The 20,783-nt window shown below is 39.5% G+C and overlaps 1 protein-coding gene across 1 annotated transcript in view; it reads left to right on the top strand.

The window, feature by feature from the left end:
- The window catches only part of LOC146457777 (dynein axonemal heavy chain 12-like), a 71,345-nt gene that overhangs the window by 43,994 nt on the left and 6,568 nt on the right, over positions 1-20,783 (top strand). The window contains exons 43-82 of the mRNA XM_085091562.1: positions 234-422; positions 1,287-1,577; positions 1,654-1,718; positions 1,804-2,098; positions 2,611-2,673; positions 3,335-3,477; positions 4,199-4,273; positions 4,375-4,456; positions 4,625-4,681; positions 4,770-4,891; positions 5,103-5,295; positions 5,605-5,766; positions 6,021-6,221; positions 6,405-6,538; positions 6,643-6,742; positions 8,114-8,176; positions 8,248-8,328; positions 8,454-8,630; positions 8,802-9,023; positions 9,403-9,543; positions 9,851-10,021; positions 10,412-10,630; positions 10,883-11,028; positions 11,385-11,457; positions 11,737-11,878; positions 12,744-12,936; positions 13,175-13,334; positions 13,422-13,454; positions 15,147-15,319; positions 15,944-16,084; positions 16,944-17,013; positions 17,098-17,186; positions 17,286-17,430; positions 17,938-18,088; positions 18,181-18,254; positions 18,357-18,536; positions 18,711-18,851; positions 19,429-19,566; positions 20,091-20,188; positions 20,586-20,721. Coding sequence (XP_084947688.1) covers positions 234-422; positions 1,287-1,577; positions 1,654-1,718; positions 1,804-2,098; positions 2,611-2,673; positions 3,335-3,477; positions 4,199-4,273; positions 4,375-4,456; positions 4,625-4,681; positions 4,770-4,891; positions 5,103-5,295; positions 5,605-5,766; positions 6,021-6,221; positions 6,405-6,538; positions 6,643-6,742; positions 8,114-8,176; positions 8,248-8,328; positions 8,454-8,630; positions 8,802-9,023; positions 9,403-9,543; positions 9,851-10,021; positions 10,412-10,630; positions 10,883-11,028; positions 11,385-11,457; positions 11,737-11,878; positions 12,744-12,936; positions 13,175-13,334; positions 13,422-13,454; positions 15,147-15,319; positions 15,944-16,084; positions 16,944-17,013; positions 17,098-17,186; positions 17,286-17,430; positions 17,938-18,088; positions 18,181-18,254; positions 18,357-18,536; positions 18,711-18,851; positions 19,429-19,566; positions 20,091-20,188; positions 20,586-20,721 — 5,529 coding nt within the window. The remainder of the gene's footprint in view (positions 1-233; positions 423-1,286; positions 1,578-1,653; positions 1,719-1,803; positions 2,099-2,610; positions 2,674-3,334; positions 3,478-4,198; positions 4,274-4,374; positions 4,457-4,624; positions 4,682-4,769; positions 4,892-5,102; positions 5,296-5,604; positions 5,767-6,020; positions 6,222-6,404; positions 6,539-6,642; positions 6,743-8,113; positions 8,177-8,247; positions 8,329-8,453; positions 8,631-8,801; positions 9,024-9,402; positions 9,544-9,850; positions 10,022-10,411; positions 10,631-10,882; positions 11,029-11,384; positions 11,458-11,736; positions 11,879-12,743; positions 12,937-13,174; positions 13,335-13,421; positions 13,455-15,146; positions 15,320-15,943; positions 16,085-16,943; positions 17,014-17,097; positions 17,187-17,285; positions 17,431-17,937; positions 18,089-18,180; positions 18,255-18,356; positions 18,537-18,710; positions 18,852-19,428; positions 19,567-20,090; positions 20,189-20,585; positions 20,722-20,783) is intronic.

Genomic DNA, 20,783 nt, shown 5'->3' with positions numbered 1-20,783 from the left:
CATCCACCCGCATCCGCCTACCTTCTTGTCTGTCTTTCTGTCTGTTTATTCTTGTATTTTGCACTAGGAAGGTGAAGTCGTTAGTCTAACACATTTGTATACATGGAGGGATTCTATTTATTGCAAACGTTTTCGAGGAGTTAGAGATCGAGTTGCAATTTGCTTTGTCATTTTAGCTTTGCTTGCAATTGTTCAGGAATTTTGCTCGATTGTTGTTGATTTCTGGTTTGCAGTCGTCTTTCCTGTTTTCCATGGTTTGGTCTGTTGGAGCCTGTGTGGACACTGACAGTCGACTCAAGTTTGACGCATTCTTCAAAGATCTGATTGCGGGAAAGAATGAAGACCATCCCATTCCCTCCATTGTAGGCAAAATAGAAGCACCTATTCCAAATGAAGGGCTTGTCTATGACTACTTGTTTGAGGTGATTATGATTGGCCGGTTGGTAACGTGCACTTTTCTTAATTAGTTTCAACCATTCTCGAACTTGGCCATGACGAGCAGCTAACACAAAGATTTTGGGGTGGAGAGTCAGTGGCAACAAAGTGTTATGAGTTTACAAAGTACTGCGTATAAACTTCAAATATCCATACAAGTAAAGTTACAGTTATCCAAAAAGCGTCAGCTTACAAATATACGCTTTTAGTTCGACTCAGTGTATTTAACCAATGATATTCACTAACGCGAAGATCCTGTTTTGTTTTTGGGACTTTTTGCCAATCCTTCCCAATGTATATTGTTGGGTTTAGAAAATCGTTGACTTTGAGTTTGGACAACATAACATTACAGCTCGATTGACAAGATTCTTTATTGTTCTCTTTGCTGCTTACGATCACCTCACTGTGCTGTTAATACCATATAGATGTTGACAATTAATAACTTTCAAACTGTTTGTGTGTCCCGGCTGAATTACGAGATCAGTTGAGTGTGACATTTGGTATCGTCTCAGATCACAGGTGAATCATAGCCTGCAACTATAGTGTGAAAATCAGGATCTACATACAACACTGAACTCCTCTGTAAGCTCACTAAGTAGGAGTGACTCTTCCTTCTTTCACGAGCACTTTGTGAAGTAAGAGAGTTGCTCCTGTCCTGATGAATTGTTTGATTCATTGTTCAATTATGGGAACACTGTGTATAAAGAAATTCTAAGAATGTCTGGAACCAAACAATTGAGCAAAAAGTCGAAACTGACAGGTCGACGTGGCACTTAGCATGTTCGTCAATGGCTTATTCGACATAACCATAGCAATCAGCCAATCATATTGTTGTTTTTCTCTCCTTGCAGCGCAAGGGTCGTGGTAACTGGCTTCTTTGGACCAAGACCATCAAAGAAGGGGTGTCAGGAGGCAAGGCACAGAGGATCAGTGACATCATAGTGCCGACTATGGACACCGCTCGCTACTCACATCTGATGGAGATCATGTTCAACAACAACAAACCGCTGCTGTTTGTTGGTCCCACGGGAACTGGCAAGTCAGTGTACATCAAGGACAAGCTCATGAATGGCATCAACAGGGATGTATTTATTCCTGCTTTTGTCAACTTCTCTGCTCAAACCAGTGCTAATCAAACACAGGTAATGAATATGGGTATGTACTGTCAAAAGGATTTGGGAAAATAGTAAATATTGATTATTATTGTTGTTGTTATAGGATATCATCATGTCCAAACTGGACAAGAGAAGAAAAGGAGTGTTTGGCCCACCAGTGGGAAAGAAGTACGTGCTGAAATTTGTTGTTTAATTTGGCAAAATAGCTCTGTTGTGGTCAGTTTTGATTGTTTACTTGTTGCAACCTCAATAGGTTCATTATATTTGTTGATGACGTCAATATGCCTGCCCTGGAGAAATATGGTGCTCAACCCCCAATAGAACTTCTTCGTCAGTATTTGGACCATGGGAACTGGTACGACCGTAAGGACACGTCCAAACTGACGCTGATTGAGCTTCAGTTCATTTGCGCCATGGGTCCCCCAGGGGGTGGTAGAAACCCCATTACTCCCCGGTTTTTAAGGCACTTCAATGTGGTATCAGTGGCTACATTTGGTGATGACACCATGCAAAGGATCTTCTCTACAATTGTCAACTTCTACTTCAGGGTACGTATCATACTTTCAAAGGAAAGCAATACGTTTAGTTTCTCAATAGATTCGTTTGTTTTAGTATTTTATCGACTAAAATGTATGGATCATTTGAACTGAGAGCTAAATTGTAGCACGTGAACAGGGTTAATCTTTTAAGTTGCAGTTAAATTGAGTCTGAACTATTACGCAAAGGTATGTAAGTGGAAGTGAGGTTTTTATTACTTTTATTCCAGTTGGGGACGTGGATAAAATTTGAATCAAATGGCGTAGCCAGACACGTCTGAATTAGAAAGTACCGTTCCACTTGTACAAAATTTCAATATCAATTTTGTTGGCTTTGTACAACAACACGTAAGCTTTTTGATCTACCATTGAGATGGCAAGATTAGAAATGAAACCGAGGCTCTTCGCCAGGATGTTAAAAGCCTTTCCACATGGCACGGGAAGTTTCCGGGCTGATAATCTGGATAATTAAATGGCGAGCGCCCAGGAGGACGTCAGCACTGATACATTGTTTTCTCTAACAGAACAATGAGTTTCCCAATGATGTCTATGCTATGGGCACAATGATTGTAGGAGCAACAATGGAGGTAAGAAGTGTCTCATTGTGTACTGTTTATACAATGGGCCGTGTTAAACTCGCTCAGGACGTCATGAGGCCCAGAATGTTTTCTAAGTCCTCCATCACAGGGCTCGTTAGACTTGCATTAGCGTGCTTGCGTTAGCGTTAGACTTACATCAGCGTGCTTGCATTAGCGTTAGACTTGCGTATAGCGTATAGGCGTGCTCTTCTCTTATAGATATAAATGGTGTAATAAAACCAAATTTGTGCTCTCAATCTTCGCCGTGTGACTGGAAGGCTGCAAGAGATGGTTAAAACACTTTTTGGAGTGTTTGTATTCCGTGGTTGCATGTTCATGCATTTGAGTTCGTCTTGAAAAAGTTTTACTCCGCTATTAAATATCTACGGACCGATTGATGCGCATATAAACAAGCTTCTTTGCAAAAATCTTTAATTAAGCTGCTGTTTACATGTAACCAATGTCTCTTTACATCACAGCTAATCCTCGTACTGATAATCCACTTTTAGCTAATGTTTAGAAGTCGTCTATTGAGGCGACTTGTAATACGCGGGTTAACCCTAAACAATGTTCAAGTTAGATTTCGTTTAAATAATTGCTCCCACCTACGTTTCTTAAAAAATGTTGCCATAGTCGTATACCTGTTCATAATGTTCTGACATTTGTTCAGGTGTACAAGCAAGCCATGGTGAATTTGTTGCCCACTCCAGCCAAATCACACTACACGTTTAATTTGAGAGACTTCTCTCGAGTGATCCGTGGGGTTCTACTCATCAAGAAGGACGCTTTGACTGATAAGAAAACTCTGAACAGGTATTATGACTTGTTGTGGGAAAGATGATGTTATATTCATCTTATTACGAACACAGGACAAAGAAAAGACTCCGACGGGAAACGAACCTATGGTCGTCAGCGCGCCTGTCGGATGCTCTAACCGCTGAGCTTTGACTCACATGACGCGCGTGCTGTTACGATCAGCAATGACAAGATGAATAAAATTATTTCATCCTTCCTATTTCATTTGCTTGTCTTGAATCTTTCTTTCTTTCTTTTGTAACATCTCACAGGTATTATGCTTTTATGCGGATATTCTGATCGTCTTGTTTTTAAATCATGAAAGAATAACCACTTATAACATAATTTCGTCGACTTCAAGACAGGACGAGGATGAACTACTACTCTCACACAGACAAACTAACTTAGGTTTAGCACTATATAATTATGAACCCAAGAAGTGTTGAGAAGAACAAGTCGCGACAATGGGAGTTACAGTAGATTGTTCACCTGTAAACACCCTCCGATATTTGCCTACTTCACATTTTTCATTTTCCGTAAGCAGACAGACTCCCCATGATGTTGTTATTTAGGAATATACACCATGAGTCCAAGGTATAGCACTAATACCGTTAGGTACAAGAAATAAGAACTGCGTCAAGGTCAGCTCATGAAGGGTAACTCACGATGAATAACCTTTCTCTCTTATCAAGCATTGTTGGTTGTTAGTTGTAACCTGGCTTCTTTTCCTTTGCTACAGGCTGTGGGTACATGAAGTGTATCGCGTGTTTTACGATCGTCTGGTTGATGACAATGACAGGGCGTGGTTACATAGGTAAGTGTCAGCGTGAATGTCAAGTGTCGCCTCTTTATCTGATTTTGCTTTACTTTATGCTATTTTATTTATTTATTTATTTATTTTATTTTTTTTTACAGCTTACTTAAGAAAGTTACCAAGGAGCATTTGAAGGACGACTTTGATTCTCTTTTTAAACACCTGTCTTCCGACCAGAAAACGGTAACTATTCGGCCATATCAGGATCTCAGTTGTTGTCGTTGTTTTCTTTTTCTGTGTCGACTTTGTACATAGCTGACCATCCATGCCTGGAGTAGTGTTTGGCCCTCAAGGTAACCTTACTTGTACTGTTTAACCAATGCACTTTTCTTTCGTTTGGTGTTTTTTTAGGCGTCTGAGGATGACATGAGAAGTTTGATGTTCTGTGATTTTCTCAATCCTGATGCGGTAAGCTTATTAGTCATAGTTATTGACTGTCCAAAATACGCCTATGTAGCTCATACATACGGCTTTTATTTTCTTTCGTTCTCTTCAGATGGGCGAGGATCGTTTCTACCGAGAAGTGGAGTCAATAAATGAGCTTTACAAGATCGTGGAACAGTGCCTAGAGGAGTATAACCAAACACATAAGACGCAGATGAACTTGGTCATCTTCAGGTAGCTTCATACTTTTGACTTCTAAGGCGGTGCAGTCCACATTTAAATTAAAAAATAACCTTTATTTGACTCTAAAATATACAATATTTAACTGGTTCAACATCTAGGACTCCACCTCTCGGAATCGAGTGACCAGGTACTTCTGGTTTACGAAATAAATTTGGAATAAAGATTGTACATTGTATTTGGGTTTTTTTTTTAATTTTTTCAGGTACGTATTGGAGCACTTAGTGCGCATCAGCCGTATCTTGAAGCAGCCTGGAGGGAATGCACTGCTTGTGGGAGTCGGGGGCAGTGGAAGGCAATCTCTGTCACGCCTGGCAGCGGCAGTCGCTGATTTCCATGTCTTTCAACCTGAGATCTCCAAGAGCTATGGTCTGACCGAATGGCGTGAAGACATCAAGGTTAGTCCACTACTTAACAGACATCATGTAGAAATTAGTTTATACTATGCGCATAGTCGGTGTACGTTCGTCATTTGACGAGTATGAATTAAATTTGTCTTTGATCTTGAAATATTGATTAGAATGAATGATCTGCTACCAACAGCATCGCAGGTTCGTGGTCATTTTATTTGGTCATTTTATTTTATTTCTTCGTCAACTACATATATTGCATCAAATTGTAAAGCCCACTCGGTTCTCTTAGATTGTATTTTTTTTGTACATATGTAATAGTCAGTAATAAATAGCGCTGGTATGATTTGTCTGTAGACGCTGCTGAAAAGTGCGGGATGCCAAATGAAGCCCACAGTGTTTTTGTTAACGGACACGCAGATCAAAGAGGAGTCGTTCTTGGAAGATGTGGACAGCTTGCTAAATACCGGTGAAGTACCTAACTTGTTTGCAGTTGACGAAAAGGCTGAACTCAATGAGGTAATGACAACTCTTCAATATAAAGTAATGAAATGTTACAAGTAACGGTTTCCAAATTCCTTTCAGTTTCACCATATTTCATGCATTTAAATTTTAATAATCTCATCTGCTCTACTGTAGTATCCCCTTCAATTTACTAGTCTTTCTTGGCTTTTCAGATGCATCTAGATATGTGGTGCTAGTCTTTCATTGACTCTGAGTTCAGTCAGGCAGGTGGTTTCTTCAGTAGTTCACTTGTTGTGTTGTTTCTTTAGAGCGTCCGTCCAGCCGCTCAAGCCCAAGCTGAAGACAAGAATGCTGAATTCTCTCCACTGGCACTGTTTAACTTCTTTGTCAACTGTTGTAAAGAGAATCTTCACATTATGTTGTGTATGAGCCCTATCGGTGACGCTTTCAGAAACAGACTCAGACAGTTTCCAGCGCTTATAAACTGCTGTACCATTGACTGGTTTCAGGTAAGCTGACACCCCGTGCAAATTAATGTGCTGTTACAGTAACTAATCTCCTGCAAATGCACCATGACTTTTCCACTCACTGTCTGGCCAGCTGACCGACCGACCGACCGACCGACCGACCGACCGAAGGAGCCATTTATTCTTGTTGTCAAGTGGCCTAACTAAGCTATTTGTTGATTTTAGCCGTGGCCGGAAGATGCACTAGAGATGGTCGCTAACAAGTTCCTTCAAGATGTAGAAATGACGGACAATGAGCGTAAAGAAGTTGTACCTATCTGTCAATATTTCCACACTAGCGCTAGGCAGCTGTCTGAGAGGTAAACACTTACAAAACCTCTTTTATTGGCCTTTACCTCTTTCTTCCTTTCAAGTTTGTGGTTGTTTATTCATTATATATGTGCGCACTTTGTTATTATCCAAGGTATCTTGACAAACTCGGCCGGCATAACTACGTGACTCCCACCTCATATCTGGAGCTTATATCTTCGCTGAAAACACTTCTAGGGAAAAAGCAAGATGAGGTGTGTACTGTTTTAGAATTTGTACTTGCAGTAGTGGAAAACTATGATATGTTTTGCCGGAATTGTCCTGTGATAGTTTATTTGATTTACAGTACGTAACATCCATACTCTACTTAATGCCACTGTGGTGCACTGCTTGCCATCACGCTCTTCACCAATTTTAATGTGATGACTTAGGGAAGTTCTGTGAGGACTTATTGTGGAAAATTTAATCTTCGTTGCTGTAGTCCCGTTGTCTGGAATAATTTGGATAAGGGATTAAATGTCTATAATAGCGATTATTTAAACCAGCAGTAAACACTCACGAGTCTCCAATGTTTAACTGATGGTCTAGCACTTCCAACGATCACAATCATCATTTTCGTCGACGTCATGGTTGTCTTATAATTGAATACTTTACAGTTTGATTTAGATCTACAGTAGGTTTGAGTTATTTTTTTCCCTTCGTTTTTGAATTTTTGGATTCCTTTGGTAATGTTAATCATTTTTATATTTTAATTCTGATACGACAAAAACTTGAATTAATCAGCTATATTAGACGTAGCTATTCTGAGAATTTTTTCCCTTAACAAGTTTATAGTTCTTTTGCAGTTGTGTGGTAAAAGAAATGGTTCGTTCTTGTCAGAAAAAAATCTGTGGTTTGCTGGTTTGCGTTAGCGGATTTCAATTCTGAATTATATCGGATTTTATTAAAAACTGAATCATTGTATAATGCAATTCGAGGGATTTGATTGGCTTAGCGACCATGGTATATGAGCCATTATACCATGGCCGAGAAATGGCGACCATTAAATTGTCTTCTGGGTATTCTTGCACAGTGAAATCAGTAAGATCTAGCAACATTTCTTGATTGTTTTTAATTAACAATTATTCCACGAGCGCGCGTTGGATATGAGATGATAGATAGCCAACGAGGCGCGTAGCGCCGAGTTGGCTATAATCATCTCATATCCAACAAGCGCAAGTGGAATAATTGTTTTATTAAAAACAACCGAGAAATATTGCTAGATCTTACTGATTTCGCTGTGCAAGAACGACCAGAAGGCAATTTAATGGTCGCCATTTCTCGGCCATGGTATAATTGCTCATATACCATGGCCGCTAAGCCAATCAAATCCCTCGAATTGCATTATACAATGATGCAGTTTTTAATAATAAAACAATTATTCCACTTGCGCTTGTTGGATATGAGATGATCATAGCCAACGAGGCGCGTATCTATCATCTCATATCCAACGCGCGCTCGTGGAATAATTGTTAAGTATCATATGTGCGCTTAAAACTACCGCTAGTTTAATGACTGGTCCTAACTTAATTTAATCGTTTGTGAGAGTGCAAACAGCAATAGTGTGGATATTATGTTTACTGCAGGTGATGCGTAACAAGCACCGCTATGAAGTAGGGCTGGAGAAACTGGCATTCGCTGCATCTCAGGTAAGTTAATCTCAGATGATACGCCATGTTCATGTTTACTTCAGTCATCTGATCTTCTGTGTTGCGTTTAGGTGGCTGATATGCAGAAAGAACTGGAAGAATTACAGCCTCAATTGGTGGAAACAGCCAAAGAAAATACCAAAATGATGAAGGTATGTGTGTATTAGCAGTTGAACATCATAAAACTGAATAAACAGTGTCAAAGAAAGGTTATTTTAGTAACCACAAGGCTATTATGGCGTGGTAGTATAATCGTTGTTTGGATTACTTTTAACAGGTAATTGAAAAAGAGTCGGCCGAAGTAGAAGCTCGCAGTGAACTAGTGCGGAAGGATGAAGCTGTAGCCAATCAGAAGGCTTCTGAGTCGCAGGCACTGAAGGAAGAGTGTGAGAGTGACCTGGCTGAAGCTATTCCTGCTTTGGAAGCAGCCCTCGCAGCTCTTAACACACTCAAGGTACATTCCACTAACAATGTTATCTTGTGTCTGGGAGAAACTATTAATTAAAAGCAGAAAATAACCAGTAGTTGACAAAGCTTTTCGTCAGACGTCCCATCGTCTCGTAATTGTGGGACCATACACTTATGCTCGTATGAAAACGAACCGACTGCTGTTTTGTTTGTCTAGCCGGCAGATATCACGATTGTCAAGTCCATGGCGAACCCTCCTGCTGGAGTGAAGCTTGTCATGTCAGCCGTGTGCGTCATGCGGGACATCAAACCCGAGAAGATCAATGATCCCGCGGGAACCGGAAAGAAGATTCTCGACTTCTGGGGTCCATCAAAGAAACTCTTAGGAGACATGAACTTCCTGAACAATTTGAAAGAATATGACAAAGACAATATTCCGGTGAGTAAGTTCATCGCAATCTTCCAAGTTTTTGACTGGCCGAGTGATTTGCCAATTCGACAAAACATTAATTTAAGTTTAAGTTTAGCTGGAAATCAGTACTCTTCATAAGCATACAAGTCGACCTTTACATAGATTTGGACTATCCTTCTGGAAGCGCTTTCTCGCGTTAGACATCAAATAAGTTCCATGCAATGAAGCCTTCTCTTGTTGTTTGATGTGGCAACCTTCCTCTGAACATTACTTCTGTTCGTGTGATGAAAACGACAGTAAACATCACTAAGAGCAGTCCTTCTGAGGGCTATTCTTATTCTGAATATCTCACCAGACTTTGTGTGGCTGAAAGTTTAACAACCCTTGTCTATGATTTCATTTTTAGACTCATGTCATGGCCAAAATCAGAAAGGAGTACATTCCTAATCCAGATTTTGATCCTCAGAAAGTGCGCACGGCCTCCTCAGCTGCTGAGGGTTTGTGTAAGTGGGTACAGGCCATGGAGATATACGACAGAGTCGCTAAGGTACGGGTTGATTCTTGATGTACTCCAAACGAAAATGGAACACATTGATCCTTCACTTCTAAAGTCTAAGTTGTACAACGAACCAAGAGTGCGAAATAATGCAACATGGCTGTTGCGGTCCTCTGAAACCTTGATAAGTTTTTGTCAGTCCTGTTCGTGTGCGGACACCAATAATTTATTAATTTGACGATTTTGTCGTTTTAAGCGTTCTTTCAAAGATGCATTCGCCATAAGTGACAGAACTGTCTTAATACAAGCCTCTTTGGAAATCTGGTGTGCTAATGGATTTGTAACTTTTTTCTTAAAGGTTGTGGCACCCAAAAAAGCTCGTCTGGCTGAAGCTGAGGCATCTCTGGCGGAAACCATGGAAATTTTAAATGCTAAGCGTCAAGAATTGGCTGAAGTGGAGGAAAAGTTGGCCAACTTAAAACTAACGTTTGCTGAGATGACAGAAAAGAAACAGCAACTGGAGTTCCAAGTATGACTCATCTCACTTGCTTTCATGAACTCTGTCAATGAGTGTCATGTATTGATAATGTCGCCATTGACTTTCTTTAGACTGATTTGATTTTTGACAGTTTGGAGCAGTTTCAGACTTGAAGGGTATGAAAAATGAGAAGAGTGGCGGGGTGTCATTGGGGCGTTGACTGTATTGGTGTAGCAGTGATTGGACTGACTGCATATAAAGATAGCTTATTGCTAGTTATGAAACCTACTTGGTGATTTATGTTATTGGTTTGTTGATCCTGTAGCATGTCTCCCATGCGTTCTTATTTGAGAGTAGAGCTGTTCAAATACTTTACACCTTATTGAAAGAGAAGACTTACTATTTCTGCAGGCTCATGTTTTACAATTTATCACTTTCTAGGTGGACTTATGTGGCAAGAAGTTGGAGCGCGCTGAGAAGCTTATCGGTGGACTGGGTGGAGAGAAAGACCGCTGGTCTGCAGCTGCACGGTCGCTTCAAGATGTATATGATAACTTGACAGGTGATGTGCTCATCTCATCAGGAGTTATTGCTTACCTAGGAGCCTTCACCGCTGGCTTCAGAAAGGAATGCACCCAAGAGTGGACAAAGCTATGCAAGGTATTAAGAGAAACATTGAGGAACATTGCTTTCGTAACTGTATTTTAATTGTAAATCTCACAACATTAAACAAAATTTGTTTTATGCCATTCTCCAGAGGCTAAGGGCTGTCGTTCTTGTCTAGATCACATTATTAGGGTGATTGTTACGTGTCGTTCCTCTTCTCCGAGGTGATCTCTGTATACGCACATTCCTTGGTTATTAGGCGCTTGTATGTGTTAACCGAGTTTCTCTTTTTGCTCATGTCTAAAGTCCAAAAACATCCCTTGCTCAGATGACTTCTCATTGAGTAAGAACCTTGGTCAAGCTATAAAGATTAGGGCATGGAATATAGCTGGACTGCCCACGGATGCTTTCTCCATCGACAATGGGGTTATTGTGGATAACACACAGAGATGGCAAGTGACAATTGCAATGTATATCCTAGTCTAGTATTAATTAATCACATTATGAGTAAAAAGTACTTAACAAATGGCGTATTCGTGTAACTTCCATTTACCTTCAGACATGATCGTTCAAGAATGTAAAGAAAAAGGAAAAATGTTTTGTTTTATTTTATTCTCCATCCTTAAGAATCAAACCCGGAATATTGAATAATGCTACTGTACTAGTGCAACACATGCTAGAGACAAAATTGTTAACAATCCCAGAGCATCCGGCAAACTAACAAACATCAGAACAAAGTACCTGCGTGATGTGTTAAGGCCCCGCAATAAGTGGTGGACAGGCTAATGTAAGTCATTGTTCTTGGCAGGCCTCTTATGATCGACCCACAAGGACAGGCAAACAAGTGGATTAAGAATTCTGAGAAAGATAGTCAACTCTCGGTAAGGAACATGTTCAGGCTACAGCTTTGGTTTAAACTTTTAGGACGGCATTTGACAAATGGCGGAAAATTAGTTGGCGTAGCTGGCGCAATGTTGGACGAGGGCGAAAGCTGGGTGAACAAGCAGCGAAGCATCAAGGGGAATGAGGAAAAGGCGATTTGATTTTATATTCGCACATGGACAATACCGCCAGCTACACAGGCTACGGAGAGTGAAAGATCTTTTGCAACTCAAAATTACTGCTCTTACATTGTAACATCTATTCTTGATTTGATTTAGGTGATTAAATTGACAGACGCAGATTACATTCGAACCCTGGAGAACAGCATTCAGTTTGGAAACCCTGTTCTCCTTGAGAATGTAGGAGAGGAACTGGACCCGTCTCTTGAGCCTCTCTTGCTCAAGCAGACATTCAAACAAGGTGCGTGACTTTTATCCAGAGTATATCCCCAAAAAGCACGGATATACCAGATATATTAGTGGCTTTTGACAGGCAATAACTGGAGATTACATTAAGGACGGTGCCTACTCATAAAGCAGTGTTTTTTGCGTGGTTTATGACTATGCGGGAAAGCAGATCTTAGCAAGGGCTATTGAAAGCCAGGAAGAAAATTGGGGGTAACCACGCATTTTTTAGAGATAATTTAGCAACAATTATTCTAAAAAAGCCGTAAAATACAAAGCAATGTATGGCGTTTTTTTCCAAATTGAAGCTTTATATCACTGAAAAATGCATGCTTACCCCCAGTTTTCGTTTTGGATACCAAGAGCACTTGCTGAGTTCTGCTTTCTTTGCACAGTTTTAAACCGCGCAAAAATAAAATAAAAAAATATCCCTGTATTAGTAGGTACCACCCATAGGAAACCCGAGTCTCTCCAGATGCGCAGAACGTATGCGCAGTAGCAAAAGTAGACACCATCCTTAACTTAATGTTCTATACACTGGTCACAACCTCAGGTGTGAATAATAATTGATGTAGCTATATTTATTCTAAAGCTGAACTATGAGAATAAGAATTCTAGTTGATTTCCTAACCAAATATTTGTCTCAATTTTTAGAGAAAGATGAATTTGAACATAGTCGTTTCGAGTAGAACTTCCCCCTTCTGTTTGTCCTTCAAATTTTTGGGGAATGTCTGCTAAAGCGGCATTGAAAATTTGTGTTTATACTTTGACTTGCCGAGACCTTTTGCCGCGTTTGCTTATTATTAGTCGCACTTGTATCATTAGCCTCGTCAGGTTAATATAGCTATAGACTAACAACAGAACTTTACGTATTTTTGTAGGCGGTGTGAAATGCCTTCGTTTGGGTGAAAGTGTGATTGAATATTCAGATGATTTCCGTTTCTACATTACTACCAAGCTACGGAATCCTCATTACCTGCCTGAACTGTCCACTAAAGTCACACTTCTCAACTTCATGATTACCCCTGAGGGACTTGAGGATCAGTTACTGGGAATTGTTGTCGCTAAAGAAAGGTGCGAGTGTTGTTCTGTAATTCGCCGTTGAAATAAATGCAGTCGTTTTGTCATTACTGGAAATGGGAAATGAACATTGACTAAACTTACATAGAAGCTCGCGCTGACTTGTGGCAGGCGCGTGTATGGATTATGAGAAATATTAGTATAGCAAACAGTAACATTAACTCTAGTGGTAAGCTCCTTTTCACTCCTTGGTTTGTTAATTTCATGTGACTGTTGTTTTGTTTGCGTACAGACCTGATCTTGAAGAGGAAAGACAGGCGCTGATTGTGCAAAGTGCTGCTAACAAGAAGCAACTGAAGGAGATCGAAGACAAGATTCTAGAAACACTCTCCTCTTCAGAAGGAAACATCTTAGAGGACGAGTCCGCCATTCAGATTTTAGACTCCTCAAAGGTGAGTATAGATCAGCAAGGGTGTGTTTGGGAACTTGAACGTGTCTTTTTAGGATCAATGAAGTAATATGACTTCTACTTATTACAGGTGCTCTCCGATGAGATTTCAAAGAAACAGAAGGTAAGGGAAAGTTGTTTAGCCGTCAAATCACTTGATATGCCGGCGAAATGATACATGCTCTGTCAATATATGTTATTGAACTTGCGTGAGGCGTGTATTGGGAAAATATCGTTGGTCGAGTTTGTTTTTCTTTTTCTTTTTTTTTTTTTTTTTTGCAAGTTTGGCGAGGTCCATAAACTTGCAAAAAAAAAAAAAGGACGAGACCATTATTTTCCTAATAAGGACCGAACAAATTAATTCAATAAAGTTTTTTTATATTATTAATGGATCAGAGAATTAACTCTGTGGTGTATATTAAAGTGCTAAATGAACCCATGAAAATCCTTTTAAGCGTTAGCCCTAGAAAGGACATGATATTCTTTTACGGCAGCTTATGGTCTTACAAATAATAATATTAATATTAAAATATATTATTTTCGAGTCTTATGGTAACACCACGAGGAGTGCTTTAATATGAAATAATACATTCACACTTCACAAGCAAGTCAAACATTTCACGATTATCAGTTCAATTTAAATGAGGTCATATTGTAATGACAAATTGTAAAATTGTCTGAAAATGCTTTCTAAATGTAAAAAACAAAAATGTAAATGCTTTGTTTATAGTGGAAATGCACTTAGCTACCCAAAGCTAGTTTACAGGCATTCCACTCAGAAATAATGGGAAACAAATAATAATCAAATAGAACATAACATGTTAAAAATCCCAACTGGCAGGAGGCAAACCAGCTGGCTATTTACAAGCGTGGCCGAGACGGGACTTGAACCCGGGACCTCCGGATTTCAAGTCCAGCACCTTTACCACTGGGCCACGCCGCCTCCTCTAAAAGTTCAAGTGCCCGAAAAATGGTCTTCATCACCCACAGCAAGGTCTTTCAAGATATATTTTACCCCCGAAGAAACTTAAATAAAATACTACGCAGTTATTTTTCGTCTTTCTAATCATTTTTAATCTCGACAACATCATTGTCGTCATCGTTCATCAATATAATCACGGTCACCTGTATCAACAACCAAGATACGATTGAGACAATCTGTCTGGATATTGGTTCTAGTCTTGTAAAGTCGTATTCTCTGCTCTGGCTTTCTTCCGGTACTTCTTGTGTATAAGGAACATTTGTACTCCATCCCAATTGAGGTTACTCTCAAATGAAGTCTTGTCTTTAGAGATTTTACCATTCCTGGTTATGAAAGCTTTTCTGCATGATCTAGTTTTAAAGAATCGTAATATCATTTGGAGGTGGGAAGTTCATCATGTTTTCTTTTCCTAAGCTTTACTCTTTCTTTCCATATTATAATCTTATTTACAAGCGTTAATTTATTTGAGTTTGCGGCGGGGGTGGAATGGGCTGAAAATTTTCTTTCTAAAGAGTTAGAGTTGAAGGAGTTCCGAAAAATGTCGGTTTTCTGTGGGGGGAGAGTTTAGGAAAAAGGAAAGAAAGTATGCCATGGTCCCCTCTGATTAATAATAAACGGTGCCTCACTGAACAAACGGAAATAGTACAAGGATTTTTTGTTGTGGCGTAGTCTTATTTCTGTAGGTCATGTTGCATTTATCTCGGGCTCAGTCAGTCGCTAGTTGAGTAGTTCTTCTACCAGACCAAGTGACTTCAATTGCTCCAAGACATCTCAGATTTCCTTTCTTGCTAAACTCATGTCAGTAGTGTTATAATTTTGTGATTGCTTGTTTAGGTTGCCGAAGAGACGGAAGCTAAGATCAACGAGTCTCGCCGTGGATATAATCCTATAGCGTCTCATGCCTCAGTGCTATTTTTCTCCATAACTGATCTGCCAAATATTGACCCTATGTACCAGTCCTCGCTGACCTGGTTTGTCAACCTGTTTCTCAACTCCATACACGACAGGTTTGGATCTCCTTGGTTTGGTTTACTGTTCGTGATAAACAAATAAGTTTGCGCATAGTTTATTCCAGCGACATTTCTCATGAACGACCTTTTTCCCAATTGAGTTTTGTTGTCAAATATCATCTGTTTGTACATTAAAGATTTCCTGGCTAACCATGATAACCCAGCTTTAAACCCAGCTATAAAAAGGTTCTTTGATGGCGTTGTTTTTTTTTTTTGTTTGTTTGTTCGCTTGTTTTCAAAAATTTGTAACCTAGACGTGAAACGTTTATAACTTCCCCCCCCCCCGATAAGTCCGCCAAATCTCAGTAGCTAATATCCTTCCGTTAACAAGACCTTCAAATACAAGCCCGTGAATGATAAGCCGTCTCCGAAAATAAGCTCCTAAAAAGTCCTTTTAATGAACGGAATTCCGGTACTTATGTTAAGAATTTAATGGTGTTTCGAAGGCTTAATGTCAAGGCGTCTTTTTATTCGTTGATTCTTGTGAAGCATAGATTCTAAACCCGTGAACAAATTGTTTCTGTTCTTTTTGGGGAAATTTCAACCTCAGTGGAACACATTGTTTATTTTACTTTCCTAGAAGGTAATTTGAAACACATTTGTTATACGTGTTTATTGTAGCAACAAGTCGAAGATCTTGGAGCGCCGGTTGCGTTACCTAAGTGATCACTTCACCTATAACCTGTACTGTAACGTGTGCCGGTCACTGTTTGAAAAGGACAAGCTTCTCTTTTCCTTTGTGCTCTGCTGCAACATTCTCAGGTGAGTTGAATGTCGTAACTAATGAAAATACACTAATTATACTTTTCATCCGTGCGCCAGGAGTCGTGATCTAGAAAGTATTCAGTTTCCTTTGCTTTTAAACGAAACCTCCACTCTTGAAACAAGTCAACGATAAATTATTGGAAAAACAATCTTAAATTCAAATTTCGTTGGAAAAATGGAAATATGTCTGTGCCGCACAAAACAGGATTTGATTTCGCCTAATTTTGCTTTCAAATTTCTTGGCTACGGCCATCTTGGACTTCATGACGTCATACGGTTGCTCAATAGGCCATTTCCGAGTTGCTGTGAACCTCACTATGAAAGCGAGGCTAAGTGTAAAACTTTTCAGATGAAAATTAGTTTTGTTTGCATACGAATGAAAACTAATTTTCATAACAAAAACTTTGCACTTAGCCTCGCTTTCATAATGAGGTTCAAAGCAACTCGGAAATGGTCTATTGTTTCACACAAAAGAACTTCTGCTCACTGACAATAGCGGCAACCATATGACGTCATAAAATTCTTGAAACTTAAAAGCGAAAATAACTGATAATTATATTTCATTTTTAGCACACATGAATGTTATTTCTATTTTTCAAACTAAATTTAGAATTTAGACACTATCTCCATCAATTCAACGTCAATTTGTTGTCAGAGTGGAAGTTCCCTTTAATACAGTTTTTGCAAGAATGTATTGAACTTTTGCTGTTAAGTTTTGAACACTTTTGTGAGGGAGTGAGTACTGAGGCGTACTAAATCTGACAGGCAAACTTGCATTAAGGAAGGCCAATTTGTTAGCCGTTTTTTTTTGGATTTGACTAAACATATTAAACTATCTCTTCTATTTTAATTTCAGCTCAAAGAATGAGATGGACATGGGGGAATTCATGTTTTTCCTGACTGGAGGAGTGGGCCTGGAAAACAAGGTAAATTCAAGTTTAATATTCTCCACTGGGTGTGACAAGAGAGTGTTGTTTAAACTTCTGTCTAACAACTGATTGCCTGTTTAGTTGGAAAACCCAGACCCCTCGTGGTTGTCAGATAAAGCCTGGGACGAGCTGTGTAGAATGTGCGATCTTCATGGCTTTAAGGATTTCAGGTGTGTGAATTTGTTAAAATGGTATAAAAACTAGCCTGTAATTTGTTGTTTCATGGGGAAACCCACTGTTAACAAGTGCTAACTTTTGTGCTTTTACAGGAAGAGTTTTGTAGGTAACACACACGAATGGCGTAAGATCTATGACAGCAAAGAGCCTCACCGAGCGCCATTCCCTGCTCCATGGTCCGAACAGCTCAGTGATTTCCAGAAGATGATCGTCATTAGGTGTCTAAGGCCTGACAAGGTAGCTTGTCTGTTAATGCTTCCATCTTTTATTGGTCCAACGTCCAACCTCTGTGGCAAAACAATGAGATCAGACCGAAAGAACTTTGATGAAAAAATTCTGACATTTGGAATTGGCCGTTTTAATAGAATTGCCCTCATTCTGTGGAATCGTCAGAGGATTAAACTATGGTTACAACTTTAAAAGAGTATTAAAAATCGCGTCTCTTCAAATTGGCTTATGTTTCTAATTTCCTTGCTTTCTCTTTGTATTCTTAATTATTGTATTCTTGTAACGTTCACCAACTTTAGCAACTATGAATTTGGTGTTATGTTTGATGTTATCTTGGCTTTGTATTATAGCTCGTGTTACAGACCTGGGGCATTTGGAGCCTTTTTTGTTATTTGGTATTCTTGTCTTTGTTTGTTATGACAGAGGACTTTTCAATGCTAACCCCGCTGTAGTTTGGAGGTCACTTGTTTGTTCAAATGTTAAACTGTGATTGACAGTGCAGTGGTGTTGTTATAGGTTGTGCCACTTGTTACTAATTTTGTGGAAGACAAACTTGGCAGTAAGTTCGTGCAGCCACCGCCATTTGACTTGGCCAAGAGCTACGTAGACTCCAATTGCTGTGCACCTCTCATCTTTGTCCTGTCTCCTGGAGCTGATCCTATGGCTGGTGTGTAATCCACCACTTGTTAAACTGTCATCTTATTTGAGTCGAAGAGCCAAACTATTAGCATAGTACTCACTGTTTAATCTGTTTCGTAGGTCTAATGAAGTTCGCAGCTGATAAAGGTTTCAGTGGGGAGAGGTTTAACGCCATCTCTCTCGGCCAAGGACAGGTGAGGTTTTACTTGCTGTACTTTTTTCTCTGCTATCCATTTAATCGGTGACTATGAAAGCATTTCATTTCTACCAATATGACCACTTTAATTCGCCCCCAGGGCCCTGTTGCTGCTCGACTTATAGAGAATGCGGTGAAAGATGGGACATGGGTTGTTCTCCAGAACTGTCACTTGGCAGTGTCGTGGATGACGTCACTTGAGAAAATCTGTGAAGACTTGTCTCCTGACAACACTCATCAGGACTTCAGGCTGTGGCTTACAAGCTACCCATCTGACAAGGTAACAACCAGCCACTAATGTGCGAAGCTATTTTCTTAGAAAATTTTGTTCGGTCATGAAATAGTTTACTCAGTCGACCACAGCTAATTTACGCTTGCTTTCTTGAATATCCAACGAAGTTCTGAGGCTGTTGGTATTTCCCGTTGCGATTGAGAAATGTCATGTTTTGTTTAGTTTCCAGTGACTGTGCTTCAGAATGGCGTGAAGATGACAAATGAACCTCCCACAGGATTGCGTCAAAACCTGCTGCAGTCCTACTTAAGTGATCCAATTTCTGACCCAGAGTTCTTTGTTGGTTGTGGAGCCAAAGCTGCTGTAAGTATTTTTAACAGATAGGGCAGGAAAGTGTGTAATGTGAAAACATCAGTGTCAATATGATTATTGGCTGAATATTCAGTCAGTGACCCGGACATCTCGGAAAAAACGAAATCCGAGTGCTCCTATCAGGAGTTGAACCTAAGACCTTCCGATTACTAGTTCGGATGCTCTACCACTGAGCTACAGGAGACTCGTGGGAGCTAAGGCCATTGAACTAGGTTTATGTGACAAACATCCTACATACTGCTAGGATTTTAATGTCCATGTGTGGCATGTGCGCATAGAAATAAATATGACGGTATTTTTAAGCCTAATAAATATATGAGAATGATATGTTTTGTAGTCTGTCAGTTTATAAACTTACAGTAATTCAGCGCAAAAAGAAAATACTATTAATACTCAATTCTTTTAGCACCCGCCTCGATTACTATCTATAGGTGGTTACACAGTCGAATCAACCGAAGAGTGCTTTACTATAATCTAATGGCGCGCTTGGAGGTAGATGTTGCTGAGAAGCAAGCGCACAGCTGGTAAGCTTGACATTAATTTAATTTCGATATTTTTTTTTCTGCAGATTTGGGAGAAGCTGTTGTTTGGTTTATGTTTTTTCCATGCACTGGTGCAAGAGAGGCGTAAGTTTGGTCCGCTAGGTTGGAATATACCATATGGCTTCAACGAGTCTGACTTGCGTATCAGCGTCAGACAGCTGCAGGTTTGTACTTATACCACTGATTTGTCTTACATTGTCGCCTTGAAGTCGGAAACAATAATTCCTTTCACCTCAGTACTTTTATTCTGCAGGAGTCTTATTTTCCAATTGTTCGACCCTTCCTTCGTATTTCGGGTTCAAAATGTCTGCAGTTGTCATATTGATTACATTACGTTTTTAAAGCGCCAATAATCATCTAAATGTTCAGATGCGATATTTTCATTACTGACGTTAAAAATTAGTATTTGAAAAAAAAAATAGTGACAAGTAAAACGCAAATATAATGGTACCTGTATGAGTAAAATGCTTTACGAAAAAGAAAAGTCGTCAATTGCGCCATAAAATGTTTTAAGTGTCTTAATGTTCTTAATAGGAAGTTCAAAGTGACAAAGACTATAGCGAAGCAAAAGGCCCTTGCCCTCAAAGTAGCTAGACATTAAGTAGGAGGTACAAGACTCAAACTTAACCGCTGTAACAATCCGTCAAATGGTGCAGTTTGGAGTAACTGTTTGTGTGTGCATTTGTAGATGTTCATTAATGAATATGAAGAGATCCCATTCGATGCTGTGACTTATCTGACAGGGGAGTGTAACTATGGAGGCAGAGTAACAGATGACAATGACAGGTGATGAATGGCCAGAGACTGCAAGCTTAACCTTTGTATTACACGTAACCAAATTGTTATTTAATAAATAAATTATTGATATCAATTTAGGTCCAAGTACTGTGTAACATCACTGTAGTATGTATGTACTATAGTAAAGTAGCACAACGGAATTATGTATGTGTATGTGGCAGTTTACAACAACAACAAAAAATTGTTATTTAAACTGAAGAAGGTCCGTTTGACATCTCACATGCCTCCAGTAAGGTCGGTTTGACGTTAAAATCTGTATAAGTTATCAGTTACCAGCTGTTTCTATTTTTATTTGGTCTATGCGCAGAAAATGTTTTTGTGGTACTATTTGTCTAGCAATCATTGACTGTATAGCTGATCTTTTTTTCTTATTTGTTACCTTTAGGCGCTGTCTGATGAGCATCTTAGCTGACTTCTACACTCCAGACATCGTACACGATCCAAAATACAAGTTCTCACAAAGTGGTACTTACTACGCTCCTCCGAAGAACGAATATGATCAATACGTGGAGTTTATCAAGGTACAGTGACTCCTGTAACAGTAGGGATGCGTTTGCTGCATGCGCATGTTGTTAAAGTCATT

Source organism: Pavona decussata, unplaced genomic scaffold (assembly GCF_977016875.1).
Source record: "Pavona decussata unplaced genomic scaffold, jaPavDecu1.1 SCAFFOLD_237, whole genome shotgun sequence".
Lineage (NCBI taxonomy): Eukaryota > Metazoa > Cnidaria > Anthozoa > Scleractinia > Agariciidae > Pavona > Pavona decussata.
Note: the sequence above shows the minus strand (reverse complement) of the source record. Positions and strands in the feature narration are given on the sequence as shown.